Here is a 19,462-nt window from a genome sequence, read left to right on the forward strand (position 1 = left end):
GCAAACTAATTGGAACAGAAAATCAAATACCACATGTTCCCACTTATAACTGGCAGATAAATGATGAGAACACATGGACACATAGAGGGGAACAACACACACCAGGGCCTACCAGAGAGTGGAGGGTGGGAGGAGGGACACTATCAGGAAAAATAACTAATGGGTGCTGGGCTTAATACTTGGGTGATGAAATAATCTGTGCAGTAAACCCCACATTTACCTGTGTAACAAACCTGCACATGTACCCCTGAACTTAAAAGTTAAAAAAAAGAGAGTATTCATTTAATAATCATGTATGCTATCTTTATAATCACAGGAACAAGCAAAAGAGAGACCAAAATAACTAAATAAATAATCTTCACAAATGAACAAAAACTCTTTAAATTAACTGTTTTCCTTTGTTCAGGGGGCACACTGGGAGACCCCGTGAACATTCAGGATGGGGCAATCATCACTTCATGAACAATTAAAACAGTGGAACACTAACACCTCCATGTGCCTAGGGGGCGCTGTGATATCCAGTTATTCAATGGCGGTGAAGATAAAGAGCTCTATCTCCACGGCTTCATGAGAGGCTGAGAGGATCCTGGGCAGTTGGAAGAGAAATCTGGAGAAAAAAACAATAATGACGCAGCCCTCTTAAAAGACATAGGACTTGAAGCGCTTGGCTGCACCAGGATTTTATATACCAGATGTAGACTCCAGGATCTACTGTTTTCTGAACACACTGTTCTGTTGAGACCATAAAAATAACCAGATTTCTGGGAATCAATAACAATGGTGTGGAGTAGGGGAGGGAGGGGGACAAAAAGCCTGACGCTCCCACCTCAGGCATGCCCAGGAATATCATACACAGATGTGTGGCTAGATGTATGCAAACCATAATGGAAACAGGGGAGATCACAAATGCATCCAAAATCAATCACCTGCCTGGGAAGAGCAGTGGAAACATAAGCTTCTCGTAATTTTTGAAAAACACCGTTAAAGACAAACATGTTTGAAATCCATAAAATAATTAGGGGTAAAAAGTAAATCAGTGGCATCTCAAATGCAAATTTAACTTAGGAACTACCTTAGTACCTGACCATTAAAGATTCACCTGTCCCAGGCATCCTTAGCCCAGTAGCCAAGGCTGCAAGAGGGACAGTATTTTCTGTTTGGCTCCACTGCTCAGTCAACTTGAAAATGCAAGCAGTCATGCTCTCATGTATAACATTTTTAAAAATCATTGTATGTGGAATTGATCAAGCAAGTTTTACACTCAAAACAATCATGTTTGAGCATGTACTGTGTGCTGAATACTGTGCATGGTGCTTTCACATTTATTACTTCACTAAGTCCTCACAACCCACCAATGCTTTAATGTGTATTTAAAGCATTGTGATGATTACGGAGGGTGATGTTGACTTAAAATAAAGTAAATACTGCAAGCAAGCAAGCAAGCAAGAACCCTTTGGGTTACCCAAATTCCAAACTTCACTACCAGGTATTTCAGATTATCTTAAATGCAGAACAATGTGAACACCCAAACATCTGTCAATCTGTATATACATTTCCTTTTATTCCTTCCTTTGGTCCAACGCAGTGTTCTTAATTTTTTTTTTTTTTTAAAGGTTCTCACTCCCATTGCCCAATCTGGAGTGCAGTGGTGCTATCTTGGCTCAATGCAGCCTCAACAGCCTGGGCTCAAGTGATCCTCCCACCTCAGCCCCTCAAGCAGCTGGGACTACAGACACGAGCCACTCTGCAAATTTTGTATTTGTTTTGTTTTTCTTTTTTTTTTTTTTGAGATGGAGTCTTGCTCTGTTGCCAGGCTAGAGTGCAGTGGCACCATGTTGGCTCACTGCAACCTCCGCCCCCTGGGTTCAAGCAATTCTCCTGCCTCTGCCTCCCGAGTAGCTGGAGTAGCTGGGACTGCAGGGGAACGCCGCCATGTCCGGCTAATTTTTTTTTTTTTTTTTTAGTAGAAATGGGGTTTAACCATGTTGCCCAGGTTGGTCTTGAACTCCTGGGCTCAAGCAATCCACCTGCCCCAGCCTCCCGAAGTGTTAGGATTACAAGCGTGAGCCACCAAACTGGGCCACAGTGTTCTTAATCTTTAATGAGCATAAGAATAACTGTACTGGCCCGGCACAGTGGTTCATGCCTGTAATCCAGGCACTTTGGGAGGCCAAGGTGGGTGGATCACGAGGTCAGAAGTTCAAGACCAGCCTGGCCAGCATGGTGAAACCCTGTCTCTATTAAAAACATAAAAATTAGCCGGGCATGGTGGCAGATGCCGGTAGTCCAAGCTGCTTGGGAGGCTGTGGCAGGAGAATTGCTTGAACCCAGCAGGCGGAGGTTGCAGTGAACTGAGCTGAGATCGCATCACTGCACTCCAGCCTGGGCAACAGAGTGAGACTCCATCTCGGGAAAAAAAAAAAAAAAAGAAGAAGAAGAAGAATAACTGTACTGTACAGAGTTATTGTAGAGGATATGTGTGGGGTTTTGGGTAGGGGCAGACAGGACAATCTATATAGCATACAACCCGCACCAGCCTTGTTGGAAAGCAGTATACCCTTCCTAACCATAAACAACAAGAGAACTTGAGCCTCCCTCTCACCATCTCCCAATAGCCTACTCAACCAATCAGATACTTCCATCCAGGACTTTGAATCTGGAATAAATGAGAAAATAAACAAGAGAAAGTTAGAATCCAAATGCAGTGGTAGCAGTGGTAATATCTAGCAGAAACAGCAGTGTCCTGGCAAGACTATTACAACTAAAACACCGTAGCTATATACTCAATTCATTAGGCTAGTATAACTTCATCATGAAAATCTGATAAATACAGTATGATAAAAGAAAATCATATCCCAATCTCTCATTCACATGGATATAAAAATCCTAAATAAATATTAACACACCAAATCCAGCAATATAAATCAAGTTGGGTTTAGAGCAGGAATTCAAGGTTGGTTTAACATTAGAAAAATCCATGTATTTTACCACATTCACAGATTAAAGAAGAAAAATTAAATGACTTTTTTTCATAGTAGAGAAGAAGCATTTGATAATATTCATCATCCTTCATGATGGGGGGAGGAAAAAGTTGTAATAAACCAGAAATAGAAGGAAGTTTCCCTAAACTGATAAAGGATATACACTCTCACCAAACATTATGCTTAGTGGTAAAATTATGAGGGTTTTATTTTAAGATTGTAAACAAGACAATGATGCCCACTATCACTACTTCTATTGAACATTTTACTAGAGGTCCTAGCCAGTGAAATAAGGCAAATAAATAAATAGTGTAAGGATTGGAAAGGAAGACATGAAACTGTCATTATTTGTGGATGATACAATTGTTTATATTTAAAAATCTTTTAAAATCCTTAGATAGTTTATTATAATTAATAACGGAATTGGCAAGCTACTACATTTTAAAAAATCAATATATAAAAAATAATTATATTTCTATATACAAAATAATTTTTTTAATGATACAGTTTTCAATTGCATCAAAAGTAGCAAGTACTTCTTCACAACCTCCATGGATAAAACCAAATAATTATGAAACTATTAAAGAAGACCTAAGTATACTATGCATTTACCTGGGTGACAAAATAATCTGTACACCAAATTTTCATAACACGCAATTTACCTGTGTAACAAACCTGCACATATACCTTTGAACCTAAAATAAAAGTTAAAAAGAGACCTAAGTAAATGGAAATATACATCATGTTCATGGATTGGAGGAATCAATTATTGCAAAGATATTAATTTCCTCCCTAAAATGATCTATAGATTCAAAGCAATACCATCAGCAAAATCCCAACAGATATTTTGTATAAGTTGAAAGGCAAGTCTAAATTTTATATGAAAAAGCAAAAGGCCAAGAATAGTTAAGAAACTCTTGAAAAGAACAAGGTAGAGTACTCTTCCTGCTAGCTGTTAAGATCAGAAAACAAAACTGTTATTAAACTTAGCACAGTATACTGGCTCAAAGAGAGACAAATAGACAAGTGGAACAGAATATAAAACAAAGAAACAAATCCCAGCAAATATGGACACTTGATTTACTGTAAAGCTAGCACTGCCAATCCATAGGGGAGGATAATAAATAGAGCTGAGACAATTTGATATCCATATGAAAAAAATTAAAGTGGACCCCTACCTCACACCATGCTCAAAAGTCAACTCCAGGCAGATTATAGACTTAAATGTAAAAGGCAAAATAGTACAGAAGACTGTCTTTGTGAGAAAGAATTATAAAACATTAATTATAAAGGAAAAGATTGGTGACATTCATTACATTCAAATTAAAAGCTTCTGTTTATCAAAACATACTAGTAAGAGAAAGGAAATGGAAGCTACAGAGCAGAAATTATTTCCAACACATAAAACCAACAAAGGACTCACATCCAGAATATATCAAGAAGCCTCAGAAATCAGTATGAGAAACTCAGATAATTCAGTGTTTTTTTAAGACTTGAATAGATATTTTACAAAGTGGAAACCTAAATGCCAGTAAATATATATTAATAAAAAGGTAATCAACCTCTTTTGTAATCAAGAAATTCAAATGAAAGTCACCAACAAGCTACCCTACAAATCTACGGCACAGGCTAAAACTGCTAAAAGTGTCCTTTTATTTGATTTTAAGGGAGGGGCCAGAGAGCCACCCTGGCTCCACCCTGGTTCTGACAGTGACTGTCTCCATGTAACTGAGAAAAGTACTGTTTTAGATATAAGAAATTTACTAGTAGTATGAGTGATCCTCCAACTTTTTTGGTAGGCATTCAGATTAAAGCTGATTCCCTGCTGTGTATCACAAAGTCTCAGGATTGGAAGTAGCATGCATGAAAGTTTCTTATTTTTTCCCTCTAATTTTTTTAAACAATTCCACCCCACCACTCTGGCCCCCTCAAAGCTCTCCTTCCCTTCTAGACTTGAGCTTTCTCCCAGGCTACTGCAAAATTGCATCTTTCATATGTTGACTGTGAAGGCCATTTGTTGCAAGCACTAAACTAGTTGGTGGTTTAGACCAATATACATGGTGTCCTAAAGCACATTTTCCAGCTTCAAAATTGTCAAGTAACAAGTCCTGCCAAAGCCAACTGTGTACCACAACACAGCACTCCACAGACAGGCAGATAGACACCGTTAACCCTGAATTAATTGGCAGCTGCTCTTTGGCTGCCTAGAGGGAGGAGATCATCAGAACAATTTTCTGGAAGCCAACCTGTGCCTTGGTGGGAGTCTAGGGCAGTGGAAATCATTTCAGACTTATCATACCTGGACCTGGAAACAATTTTGATCATAAATCCATGTTTCATCTTTCAGAAAAATAAAGTCCAAAAAGTTACAGTTCAAGGTCAAACAACTCAAAATGGATCAAGTTGCAGAACTCTAACCTCCCAGACCCCACTTCTGAACTTCATCCCACTTCCCTTCAGCCTACTTGTCTAACTGGACCGTTCCCGTGTACAAACCTTGGGCAACCAACCTGACAAAATGATGTCAGACCTTATCTAGTTCATCAAATAATTCAAATGTCGTGTGAAATGCCAATGTAGATTTCCCTGCTCTGAAAACAGTTTTCATCTGCTGCTCGTGAGAGAGCTTTCATGCATCCCCATGTTGTCCTGTCATAGATCTTACAAAAGACCAGCATCTCTGTCCATCGGAGCCTCCACACAGTCACCGATGTCTTTGTCTTATTTCTTGCACTTGCTCCAGGGACCGCATACCAAGAACACAGCATGGACACAAGGGAATAAGACGCAGCTGGCTTCCCTTCCTCACACCAGCGGCTTCTTTTTTCTTCTTCCTCTGAGCACTTGAGTTTCCGATAAAGTGCCCATCTCCCATGACCAAGAAGAGGTCAAATTAAGAATGGTGCTCTCTTTAGCAACTACAAAAGGTTCTCATTTTCTCATCAAGTAAAGTTCCCTAATGGCTGGTATATGAGCCCAATTTCTAACCAGTCCTGAATTGAACCATTTCCCTCTCAGTGGCATAGGCTCCCTGTGGGGCAGATTGTCACAGGCACTGCAGGTGCCAGAAGGAATCGGCAGAAACCATCTCTCCCTTTTAGACTTCTTGCCTTTGGTGTTTTAATTCAGTTCTAAACCTAAACCTTACAAGGGGACTGAGAAATCACAAGAGTCCTTAAACCCCCTGAATCATAAGCTGCAACCCATATTTATTTAAAGAAAATCAGTTCCTCCTTTCTAAGCTGACCTAGAGAAGACAGAGGGTAAATTAAATGGGGAGAGAGAGGAGCCTCATGTCGAATAAATGATTTAAATAATCACGGTTCGGGGACTCTGGAGCCTCTATATTGATGGCTTTTTAAAGACCCTGGAAATCTACCCCACCCAAGCAACAGTCCTTTTACTGAGATATTTTCTATCTCTGGACCACAAAGTTTCCCAAGTGAGGTTTCTGGGCTCCCTACCTTGGCCCTGTGCATGCCACGCCCAACTGTGCCTTCTCCTGCCCAGTCTAAGCCAGCAGCCTGTGAAAAACAACCCAAGGGCTTCCCATTCTTCATGCAGCAGCTCAGAGGCAACCAAGAAGCAGCTGGAACATTCATGAAGCCTTAATATGATTTTAATTTAGGATATTAAGACAGCTGCAGTGATCTCACACTCCTAGCTTTTAAACTCAAGTCTAATGACTCTTGCTGCAGCCAATGCTGTCACAACTCTCCTGGCATCTCCTGACAATTTAAACTGCTGGGCCTGGTGAGTGCCCAGTGCTGTGGGTCAACACCACCTTCCCTTACTCATTCTGTCAATATTTGATGATCTTAACTCATGGTCAGTGGATGAAACAGACCATTCATGCAAGTGATTTCATTTCCTCTTCATGTTAAAAATGAGAAACACAGCCTAGACAACATTATGAAAACCTGTCTCTAGGAGAAATAGAAAAACTAGCCAGGCGTGGTGGTGCATGTGTGTAGTCTCAGCTACTCGGGAGGCTGAGGCAGGAGGATCAATTGAGCCTGAAAGGTGGAGGCTGCAGTGAGCTATGATCCTGCCACTACACTCCAGCCTAGGTTACAGAGCAAGAATCTGTTTCAAAAAAAAAAAAGAGAGAGAGAGAGAGGGAGAGAAACCCAAAGCCCAGAGGGGTTAAGTGACTTGTCCGAGGTCACACAGCAGTAATGATACCTGATTCCAAGATTGGGTTTGGTCCCTGGATGCCAGGCTACCTCCTTCCTTGGGCCCTGCTGATCTGCCACTCACTGGGCTTGCAGTTTGCGGTGTCCTTCCATAATGGGAGTGCGTGTTCTCCCAGGTCACCCCCTCTGTCCCTCAGGACCCCCCTGTGGCCCCTGCACATGTCAGCCTCACAGGGGGACAGAGGAGCCATCTGAGTTTCTCCAGTGCACACTGGTGGCCACCGGTTCAGCAGCCGTTCATCTGACTCTGATCCACTCAGCCACCTTCTATTGCCCATGTTGCCCAGATCACATAACATCTAGGTCTCTCAGCCTGGCACACAGGCTCTACAAGATCCTGTTTCAGCCTCCGCAGTCCCCACAACTTCCTCCCCATCCTTATGGTCCAGGAGCTTGGACCTGTGCACCAGCCCCTGCACACCATGGCACAACACCTTGGCTTGTGCTCCTCCTTCTGCCAGGAACATCCCTTCCCTCCTCACTTCCATTCTCACTCACGTTCATCTCCCTTCTCCTGACTAGTCCTCAACTACTCGAATGACCCCTCCTCCAGGAAGCCGCCTCTGATTCCACCCTCAGGCCCCTGCCCAGGCTCCATGGTACCTTGTTTCTCATGCCCTACCAAAGTCTTATAGCCCTGTCATATAGCAATCTGGCTGTGTGTCTGTCTCCCCCAGCAGCGTCCAGAGTGCAGGGACCATGCCTTACCATACCTGTGGTCCCCAGCACAGCCCTCAGCTGACACAGACTGGGCCATGTCTGCCCTGGGACTGCCCAGCTTCCCAGCCTGGCAAGGGCACTGGCCCAAAAAAGGCTGCAGGCATCAGCCCCACCGAGGCTTTGTGGTTCTGCTCTGTGCCGCAGACAAAGGCCACGCTCACAAAGGGAACAGTGTGGTCACCTCTCCCAGAGCCGAGAACAAAGGGATGGCACGTGGGCATCGCCTTTGGTGGTGATGGCCACTCTGAGCCAGGCTACACACACATCACTGGTTGCCATGGCACATTTTAATTAAGCATAAGGATTTCGTGGCTTGATAACAGAAAATGCATCTTCCTTTTGTCTCTGGTCTCTTTGGGAACAGACATGGGGTGTGGAGCTTGGAGCTGATTCTTAGCAAAGGAGAGGTGTGGGCAGACCCCTGGAGTGACACCCCTGGTTCGGGGGAGACTGCCCCTCTGACATGCTCCTGTGCTCTTGCCTTGGGACCAGTCTCCACTGTCAGGAGGGGTGTCCACCAAACTGCTGCCCATGATGGGCTAAGGGGACAGGACAGTGCTGGGCAGGCTGCTCTCCCCTCACCCCCTTTGTCCGTTGTCTCTGCCTTCATCAGGATTCAAAACCAGGCCACAGCAGGGCACAGAAACAGAACAGCAATATGAGCAAATCCTGGCCACACACAGTGGCGCATGCTTGTAATCCCAGCATGCTGGGAGGCTGAGGCGGGAGGATTGCTTAAGGCCAGCAGTTCAAGACCAGCGCTGGCAACATAATGAGACCCAGTCTCTACAAAAACATAAAAATTAAAAAAAAATAGGCAGGTGTGGTGGTGCATGCTGGTAGCCCCAGCTACTCAGAAGGTTGAGGTGAAAGGATCACCTACCTGAGCCCAGGAGGTTGAGGCTTCAGCGAGATACGATCGTGCCATTGCACTCCAGCCTGAGCAACAGAGTGAGATTCTATTTCAAAAAAAAAAAAAAGGAAAATAAATGAAAAACCAAAGGGGCTTTGCCAACAGCAAGCATGTGGCTAGTGTGCAGCTGGCCCACATGTATGTGCACACGCGCCCAAGCGCTGCCATTCCTCAGCCTCATCCTACCACCCACACCTGAGCTGCTTTTAGCCTGAGCCAGCATGCACTTATACTAAGAGCCCATACAATGAGGCGTCCCGTCAGCACAGTTACACCTCATTTGCATCTTTCAGTTGAGCAGAGGGAGCTGAGTAGGGACTAGCAGACCCATTCTGCAGATGTGGAATCTTTGGTTCATAAGGTTAGGGACTCACCCAACAAGGAGTTGAACCAGAATTTGAATCCAGATTTGTCTCACTGCAAAGATCATGGTGTTCCCTCTCTCCCAGGGTGTCTGTTTGACATTCCTTGGACACCTGCATGTTCTGAGCACTCACTCAGACATGTATTGAGCATCTACTCTACACTGAGCCCTTTGGAAGCTCTGGAGAGACAGGGGTGAGGACACCATCCAGACTCATGGTGTAGGCCAGAGCTGCCCGATAGAAATGGAATGCCAGCCATATACATCACTCACAAATTTTCTGGAAGCCCCATTAACGAAAGAAAAGAAACAGGTAAAATTAATTTTAATAAAAAATGTCTTTCACACACTATCCAAAATATCATTTCAACATGTTAATGAGGTAATTTACATTCTTTTTCATATTAACTCTTAGGAATCTGGGGGTATATTTTACGTTTACAATACACCTCAATTCAGACATCTCACCCTGTTTTATCCTGTCGCATTAGCTAGCGTTCTCAAGAAAAACAGAACCAAGGATACATAGATATATAACAGAGGATTTATTATGAGACTTGGCTCACGTGATTATGAAAGGAGCCCCCACAATATGCTGTCTGCAAGCTGGAGAACCTGTGAAGCCAGTGCTGTGATTCAGTCTGGGTCTGAAGGCCTGAGACCAGCAACAGAGTCTGCTGGGGACAAGCCTTAGAGTGTGAAGGCCTGAAAACATGGAACTCTGATGTCTGAGGGATGTCAGAAGACGGATGTCCCAGCTCAAATAGAGAGAGAGCAAATTCCCCTGTCCTCTACCTTTTTGTTCTAGTCTGACCCTAAATGGATTGGCTGCTGCCCACCCACTTTGGTGAGGGCAGATCTTCTTTACTCAGCTCACTGATTCAATTGCTAATCTCTTCTGGAAACACCCTCACAGATGCACCTGGCCAGCTGAGCATCCCTTAGCGATCAAGTTGACATATAAAATTAACCATCACACCTGTCTTATCCCTGAGCTCCTAACTGCTACGGCACTTCCCATCCTTCCCACAAAGGCTCTCCTTTTATTCTTACAGTGAGGCAATTGAGCAGGCATGATTGCCCCTTACTGGTGAGGACACTGAAGCCCGGTGTGGTTGCCAGCATTTCAAATGGCCCCCAATGGTTCTTGCCCCTGGATATTTGCATCCTTGTATAGTCCCCTTTGTATCAAATAAGGCTGTCCTCTGTAAGCAATAGTATGTTGTGGAAATGGTGGAGTGTGACGTCTCAGGCTGGGTCAGAAAAGCCATTGCTTTCACTTTGTTCTCTCTTGGGTCACTCAGTCTCCAGGAAGCCAGCTGCCATGTTGTCAGGACACTCAAGCAGCTCTGTGAAGAGGTCCCCCTGGTGAGGAACTGAGGCCTCCTGCCCACAGCCAGCACTAACTTGCCAGGCACGCGGATAAGCTCCCTTGGAAGTGTATCCTCCAGCCCCATGCAAACCTCGAGATGACTGGAGCCCCTGCTGAGAACTTGACTGTAGCTTTATGAGAGACCCTGAGTCAGAACCACCCAGCTATTCTGAAGTCATGGGCAAACCCAACTCCATGCTGGAAAATCCCAGTTTTTATCTGGGCCTGGTCCCAAGGACCCTAGTCAAGCTGCCCTCACATACCCCACGAGCCTTCCCTGCTCCTGTCTCTAGCTGACACCTCTTCCCTCAGACCCTTGGCACTAAATTGCTTCATGACACATTCATTTTCTCCAGTGTCCTCAAGGAATCCTGATTTGGCTTATCTCAAACCACAGGCAAACTGGAGAGGCAGAGGACACCACTGAATGGGAGGAAAATAGTGCATCTCACCGTGCAGGCCTCCAACTTACCAAAGAGTAATTCTTCACTCCAGCAAACTCCTGGTCTTTCCTTTCAGCTCTCTCCTGCTGATGTCTTTTCCTATATTGCTGCCAGAAAAGTTAAGGCTTCCTATTAAACGCACTCCTGTGGCCCACCTTGTATTGTGATATAGCAGGTGTAAGGAATAGCCCCATTACAGCCCCACGGAGGTTCCAGGGAGACGAGGTAGATGTGCATGACATGGGGAGGCAACTGTGAAGACAAACACCCAACCCCATCCACTCCACTTCGAGTTTCCTCTGCTTTCAGGGGCTCTCGGTCTGTAACTTTGCAGGCTCCATGGTAGCTCCCATTCCCCTGCCTTCAGTGTCTCCCAGGAGAACGAGTTAGAATGTTGGATGGTTTTAAGCAGCCTTCCCCTTGGACTTCTCAGTGCGCTGCTTGTATTCTTAGCCCAGCTGCAACTACATGTCTCGTTTGTGGGGTTATTTACTTGTCTACCTCCCCCATATCCCAAAAGGTCCATGAGGGCTGAATTTGCTCATCACGGCGTTCAAAGCTCCCCAAACGGTCCCTGGTACATAACAGCTGCTCAATAAACATTTCTTAAATAAATGAATGAATTATAAACTGCAGACCTTAGGATCTGAGACTAAATTTCCTCTGGCTCCATACCCTTATATGAGTTCTCACGTATAATGCCTCTCTGTCAGCCTCCATCTCCTCGTTTTTTAAGGGAAGTATTACTTTCTTCTTGGCCTGCTGAACAGGGCCAAGAAGACTGTGAGACTCACACAAGCTCATGGAGGCCCTGCAGTGTGGTGCTTAAGGACATGGACTTTGATCTCTGAAGTATCGGAGTATGAATCCCTGTTCAGCCCCTACCAGCTGTGCAGTGGTTATTCTGCTGGTGTTGCTAATAATTGCACACTTCACCGTCAGTATTTGTGCCTGAACACATGAGATACTCCAACTTTCCTTATTAGTTAATGCGAATCCTAACATCTTCTTAAGTTATTTGTGTCAACATAACTTTGTCACACGGTAACTTCACACTCCATGTAGCTCTAACATTTAAAACATGTTTTCCACTTTACACAGAGTATTTTCACATTTGTCTCCCTTTCCCAAACTAGGAAACTGAGGCCCACAGAGGTAAACTGACTCGCCCAAGATCACTCAACTAGGAAATGTTATAGCCACAACCCAAGTGCCAGTCACACCGCAAAGGGGAGCTGGTACTCCCCACCATAGGGTGGGTGGTGAGGGGTCTGTCAAATGCAAAGCATAGTACCTGGGACGTAGTAAGGGCTCAATAAAGAGCCACTGACTGCCCAAGTCAGCGACACAGCCCAGAAAGGCAAGAGGGTGGTTCCATGCCCACTACACCTCCCAAGGCACTGGTCCTGGGAGTGTCCAGGAAACCTGACACATATACTCTCTCTCTTCTCTCTCTCTCTCCATTTACCTTTTTTTTTTTTTTTTTTTTTTTTGAGATGGAGTCTCGCTGTGTCGCTCAGGCTGGGGTGCAGTGTCGTGATCTCAGCTCACTGCAACTTTAGCAATTATCCTGCCTCAGCCTCTCAAGTAGCTGGGATTACAGGCACCTGCCACCACACCCAGCTAATTTTGTATTTTTAGTAGAGAGGGGGTTTCACCATGTTGGCCAGGCTATTCTCAAACTGCTGACCTCAGGTGATCCACCTGCCTCAGCCTCCCAAAGTGCTGGGATTACAGGTGTGAGCCACCACACCCGGCCCATTTACTTTCTTTTAAGGGCCTGCACCCCATCCCCACTTGTTGACCCTATGTTGACCCTAAGTAAGTATGCTGTGGGCCCATCTGCCAGTAAACTGTGACTGCCCTCCCCTGCCCTGCCATGCTGCCTTGTGGGACCGTGCTCCTGCAGGCCTCAGCCTCCACGAAGAAGAGGGGCCCGCTCCACTAATGAAGAAGAGCTCCACCCCAGTGCTTTGGTCATGCAGGACAGGCTGAGATCTCTAGCAGATCCAGAGAGGTTCTCAGACCGGAGAATCCAGGATCCTCATCCTCTGTCCAGGCTGGATAACCTCTATCAAGGGTCCCTGCTGCAGAAAGAGATCCTGGCGAGACAGCGAGCACTTTGTGTCTTTTAGAATCCCAGGACACCATCTGCATACAGCAGCCCCTGCCTGGTACCCAGAGGAGCCCCATATGAAGGGTGGGAGTGTCAGATGGCTCAGTGTCATCATGAAGCTCATGGATGACTAAAGCGACTAGGATGTTATAACTCCAAAACAACCAGGTCCTCAGCATAGAGACTGCTTGGTACATTTATCTTGCCTCCACGGTGACAGTCTCAGTCACACACCCTGACCACACCTCTGTCCAGGAGAATAACGGTTCACTACTTGTTGCAGCAGGTCATATGGAGACAAACTTTTACTCCACATTATGTAGTCAGAATTAGCCAAGAGTGGCATCAGAAGGTGGCCGCCATCTTCACTCATAATAATGTCCTCTGTTTCCCTGTAGCTCTTGTTGCTGGAAGAGCAGAGAAGAACATGGGCTTTCAGCAGCTTCAACCAGAGATTGTCCCAGCTGTTTTCTAAAGAGCAAGGGTACCCTCAGCGTCTCTGAGCAAAAGTAAATAACTGTGGCTCCCTAGGCCCTCTCCTTTCCTGTGCCTGCTCTTCCTGGTTTAGAGTCTGCTTCAAGCAAAGATGCCTGTAAAGAAGGAGGCAATTCTTTGCCCAATGATTAAAAGTGCTGTCTAAAATAACAAGTGTCAGTGAAGACATGGGCAAACTGGAATCCTCAAACATTGCTGGTGGAAATGTGAAATGGTGCAGTTCGTGTGAACAGTTCAGTAGCTCCTCACAAAGTTAAACATACAATTACCAATGACCCAGCAATTACACGTCTAGGTAATTTTCACCCAAAAGAACTGGAAGCAGTTCACTCAAACAGATATTTGTATACCAATGTTCATAGCAGCACTCATCACAATAGCCAAAAGGTAGGAACAGCCTAAGTGTCCATCAATAACTAAATGGATAAACAAAATCGATAACAAAAATCTATGCGGTGGAATATTATTTGGGCTTAGAAAGAAATGAAATTCTGATATCTGCTGCAACATGGATAAATGTTGAAAACATACTAAATGAAAGAAGCCAGGTCTAAAAGGCCAAATATTGTACAATTCCACCTACATGAGGCATCCAGAAGAGACAAATTCATAAAGATGGAAAGTAAAATAAAGGCTGGGGGGAGAAGAGAATGTGGAGTTATGGCTTAATGGGTACAGAGTTTCTGTATGGGATGAAGGAAAGTTCTGGAAATGGATGGTGGTGATGGTTGCATGACATTGCGAATGTACTTAATGCACTGAATTGCACACTTGGAAATAGTTAAGAAGGTTAAAAAAAGAAAAAGGAAAAAATGAGAAGGAAGAAAAAAAGAAAAAGAGGTGTTCTCTACATGCAGACACCCCTTTCCTATCAAGGTTCGGTTTCCCTGTTTATTCAACAGGTGTTCACTGGGAATCAGCCAGGGCAGGGCCCTTGCTGAGCTAGGCCTGGGATGAGGTGGAGGAAAAGTGCTCTCCCTCCATAAGCGGCTCACCCTCATGTGGATCCTGAGTACAGACATTTAACCACAATCCCAGTGCAGGAAGATCACTGAGATGAGGTCTGAGGAGTAAAAATCAAGGTTCCGGGGAAAAGAAGCAGCCTGCAGCGTGGTAGCCCAACTCCCACCTGAATTCCCTCTCCAGGTGTTGGGGGTTGGAGGTGGTAGGGTGCAAGTCTCCCCAGATACTCAGGGAGGAGAAACAGAGTGAGAAAATGGGGGAGTTAGGTGAGCAAGAAGGGCTAGGCAGGCCTAGAGTGACAAGACCAATTCTACCTTCTCACCTCAACCTTAACCCTTCATCCACCCTGTCAAAAATAACAGAGTTAGCTGGGTGTGGTGGCTCATGCCTGTAATCCCAACACTGTGCGAGGCCGAGACATGGGGATTGCTCAGGCGTTAAAGACCAGCCTGGGCAACATGGCAAAACCCCGTCTCCACACAAAAAAATACAAAAATTAGCCAGATGTTACAGTGCACTACTGTAATCCCAATTACTTGGGAGGCTGAGATGGGAGGATTGCTTGAGTCCAGGAAACAGAGGCTGCAATGAAGCATGACCACACCACTGCCCTCCACCCTGAGGGATAGAGCAAGACCCTGTCTCAAAAACATAAATAAATGACAGAGCTCTGTGAGCAGCATAAATTTTATTAAAGAATGACAATCACAAGAAGAAAACAAAGCAAAGCTAACTGTTACTGAGTGCTTCTGATAGGCCAATCTCTGTGAGTTCTACTTGCATTTTCGTATCTAATACCCGCCACAGCCCAGGGAGATAACTGCAATTATTACATCATTTTACAAAAGAAGAAACAGCTCTGAGATGAAAATGTGTCCAAGGTCTCACAGCTGGAAAAATGTTTGCCAGTTGGAAACTTTGTGCAGAAAATTTTTTCTTTCATTTTCTTCTCAAAACAAATAGGGAACATGCCTGGGGGGTGAAAACACACAGGTAATGGTGGTGCTTTCTCAAACCTTACACCTTCCCATGCGATGGCTTCGGTGCTAACCTCCCAGACCCCCAGCCAAGAATGTGGAGCACATTTATTGCCTTGGATTATATGTGGACTTAGGTCTTTTTTCGATGCCTCTGCCCTGGGATGCGGGTCAAAGGGGCTGAGAAAGAGCTCTGGACACTCAGGCTCCTGTGGTGGTCCTTCTGCAGCTCTCACTGGAAGACAACACTCTGAAACAAACCCCTGGCGTTGGCCCCGGGCTGCAGAATGTAAAAGGCATTTTGGGCGTGCGTTCATTCATCGCCCTCTAGAACCTGAGAGAGTAAAACATCTCGTCCCCATTTCCCAGATGAAGAGCTGAGGCTCAGAGAAGCGAAATAACTTCTTAGAGTCCCAGAGGGAAGAGAGAAGTGACTACATAATTTGCGGGGCCAGGGAACTTGAAAATGTAGGGTCCTTGTTCAAAAGTTACTAAGGATTGGTGACACTAGAGCACTGAACCAAATGTGGAGCCCTTCTCAGCCCGGAAACACAGTGCAGGCCCAGGAAGTCAGCCCTGGAGTTAGGAACGGAGACCTGAATTCTTAGGGGGTTTAGAGCATGTGCCAGCACCTCACAGCTGCCTCTTCCTAAATACAGCCACCTCCTGGCCACTGGCCTGCAGCCCTCAGAGTGGGGAGGGGGTCTCCAAAGCAAGACAGCAGACTGAAGCGCCTCCACAGAGCCTGACCACAGGCTCCAGCGGGGCCCCCATGTTGCTGATCACATTAGCTGAATTCAATTGTGATGCCCTCTAATTACAATCCTTTTCTAGGAACAAGAGGGCCAAACTGAATTAGGAGAGGGAAACAGTCCATACTTCCATTCAGAAAAAAAAAAAAAAAAAAAATTGGAGTAAAGGCAAAATTAGATTTTACTCCATGGGTCCTGGATTTAGAAGCCAGAGGACAGAGTTGATTCTTACCTCTGACACTTCAACTTACGTGGGACCAGCAACGATGACATCTCTTCAGCCTTGATTTCCGTATCTATGAAATGGGAATAAAGTATTTTTGGAGATTTTATGAAGATTAAGTTAGACAATGCACTGGTACTTAATCTTCTGGGGGAGGCTCTCAAGAAAATACCTCCTCCATTTAATTTCAGGAAGTTTCATGGTGCCCTGCAGTATAAACACAGTATCCCTGGACATGCCTGGAAGTCAAGTTAAGAAACACTCAAATAAGAAATTAAAATATTTTTGGTAATTTTGTGGGATTTCAAACCACTGTACTATGAATACATTGAATTAGAAAGGCTTTGTTGAAATATTCACAGACTTAACAAACAAGCCAGAGGACCTATGCATTATTTCATTCTGCTCTAGCATGAATATTTCATAAATTACATGCAATTATTAACAACATCAACACTAGCAAATTAATTACTGTCAATTCATATTAATAAAATTGCATTTTGTAATAAATAAAGTTAGTTTACTGCGCCCCATCAGTCTCAGAGGTATTCACATTTGTCAATTGTCCTCTACTTCAGGCTAAAACAAAAGTAATCAAATAACTAATTATTGTACAAAATGTATCACCGCTTACACGTCAATGAAAACTCACAGTTATTTATAACCCTCACGACTGAATATTCAAATCACTGTTTATTCTTATGCTAAGAGGAATTTTCCAGCCCTCTCCTTTTCACCAACTCCCTCGGTCTCTGCCCTCCTCAGCCACCTGAGGAATAGCACGTGGCCCCTGAGCCATGGTGAAGGTGTCTCAGCAAAAAGAGAGTGAGGGGCTCACAGCAGCAAACAGGAACTCAAGCAGAAACTCCAGAGAGGTTTGCAGAATCTGCTGTGGGCCTTCCGATTGCCAGGGGCCAGCTGCTCCATTTCTTGAACTCCATGCCACATAGGCTCCCCGCCTTCCGTTTTTCATTCTTACAATAAAAAATGTCTTCTCCTTCAATAAAGGCTCCAGAATTGTAGCCTGGGATTACAACACGCATTCTGCTTCCCTGTGTTCATTTCAAAACCTGGGGTAGTCGACTCACCAAACTGGAGTCAAAATAACTGTAATGAAAATTATCTCGAGAGCCCGTTGCATGCAGAGCTAAATCACACACTCTTGATTTCCTTTGATGCTCACTCATAACAATTTAGTGTGTTCCATTTAGAGGTGGAGAAACTTGGGTTCCACGAGATCAGATGACTTGTCCAGGAACCTTCTGGAAGGAAGAAGACAGCTAAGACTAGAACCTGCTCCATCAATCTCGCCTCCTGTGAGGTGTCCACCGAGCATCCCTGAGGCTCTGGAAAGGTAGCAATACACAAATGGAGGTGTGCATCTGCCCAGACAGTTGTCGGCCTCCTCCCTGCACATGCTCAGGCCTGACTGGGCAGACAGAAGACCTGGGACTCAGCTAGTCCCATATGGGCCAGAGGTGCCCTATATCCTCAGCATTTAAGTCCCATTTTTAAAAATACGTCAACACCCGTTTTGCCCAAAGGGGAAAATTCTCTTCTAAGATTTGAATTGGTGTTTATAAAGCTGGAATCATGTCAACTATTCACAAAGTGAGCCCTATCAGCAGAGTTTTTGCCTCAACGCAGGATTCTTGGAAGGTGACTTGCAGCCTGTATTCATTTCCTAGGGCTGCCATAACAAATCGTCCCCAACTTGAGGAGTGCAAACGATAGGAACGTATTCTCTCGCAGTTCTGGAGGTCAGAAGTCTGCCCCTCCCAGAGCCTCTAGAGAAGGACTCATCCTTGACTATTTCAGCTTCTGGTAGCTGCTCCTTGGCTTGTGGCAGCATCACTCCAATCTCTGCCTCCATAGGCAAATGACCAACTTCCATCTATGTCTGTTTCTGTGTACAAAGTTCCCCTTTTCTTATAAGGATGCCCAGTTACATTGAATTTATGGTTCACCTTATTCCAGCATGACCTCATCTTAACTTGATTATATCTGCAAAAACCCTATTTCCAAATAAGGTTACATTCATGGATTCCAGGTGGACAGGAATTTTGGGAGGGGACACTATTCAACCCAGTACAGAGTACACTTCTTTATTCAACAGGGCAGTATTTGGACTCACTAAACACAGACACTGCCCATGCCGGGAGTATGCCCCTTGTGGGTTCCCAGGTTGGGCATCAGAGTCATCCTAAAAGCATGTAGCTAACACCTTCCCGGACTCCATCTTGGCCGTTGTGATGCAGAAGATCAAGGGGTAGCCCAGGAATCTTTGTTTAAGGGCTGTCCACATGATTCTCATGGGTAGCAGCCAGGTTTGAGAATCTCTCACGTAGAAAGGCTAATAATCATCATTGTAATGATAACAAGAGCGGCCAACATCGGTGAGCTACGCATGGAGCTAAGTGCCTCACATGCCCACTCACTCTGTCCTCACTCACCATCTGTCAGTGAGATTGTAGCATCAGTTATGCTCAGTTGACAGAAGAGAAAATGGGGGAGAGGGCAGGGAGACTCTGTGACATGCCCAAGGCCACATGCTGCTAAGAGGGAAGCCTGGGCTAGAAGCTTGTGCTGACCGCTTCGCCACTCACCCAGCCATGGGTCAAGCAGTGAGTGCAGGTTCCATCCCAGGGACTCGCTGTGCCAACAGACTTCATCCACAGCACAGATCATGCTCCACCGGGGCCTGAGGAGAGGGCTGGGATTCCAAAAGTGATTTCCCTCAATTCAGTCTCTGTTCACATAGCTTCTCCATGGGAGATGCTGTACTAGGACCAATGTGGAAAAGAGGAGAACAGGAGTGACTGAGAGAGGGCCCTGTATGTTATATGTGGCCACAGCAAAGCATGGGCCTGCGGGCCTGTGGGGGATACAGAGGGCCTTTCCCACTAGGACAGTCACCAAAGCTGTGTCTGAGATGAGCCCAACAGGC

At 45.2% G+C, this 19,462-nt stretch overlaps 1 protein-coding gene across 1 annotated transcript in view; it reads right to left on the minus strand.

The window, feature by feature from the left end:
- Window positions 1-15,241: 15,241 nt before the first annotated feature.
- The window catches only part of BUB3 (BUB3 mitotic checkpoint protein), a 43,969-nt gene continuing 39,748 nt past the window's right edge, over window positions 15,242-19,462 (minus strand). Inside the window, exons 8-9 of the mRNA XM_017858676.1 lie at window positions 16,544-16,588; window positions 15,242-15,820 (exon numbers count right to left, since the gene is read on the minus strand). Coding sequence (XP_017714165.1) covers window positions 16,570-16,588 — 19 coding nt within the window. The 3' untranslated portion in view covers window positions 15,242-15,820; window positions 16,544-16,569. The remainder of the gene's footprint in view (window positions 15,821-16,543; window positions 16,589-19,462) is intronic.

The sequence above is a fragment of the Rhinopithecus bieti genome, unplaced genomic scaffold (assembly GCF_001698545.2).
Source record: "Rhinopithecus bieti isolate Rb0 unplaced genomic scaffold, ASM169854v2 scaffold_42745, whole genome shotgun sequence".
Lineage (NCBI taxonomy): Eukaryota > Metazoa > Chordata > Mammalia > Primates > Cercopithecidae > Rhinopithecus > Rhinopithecus bieti.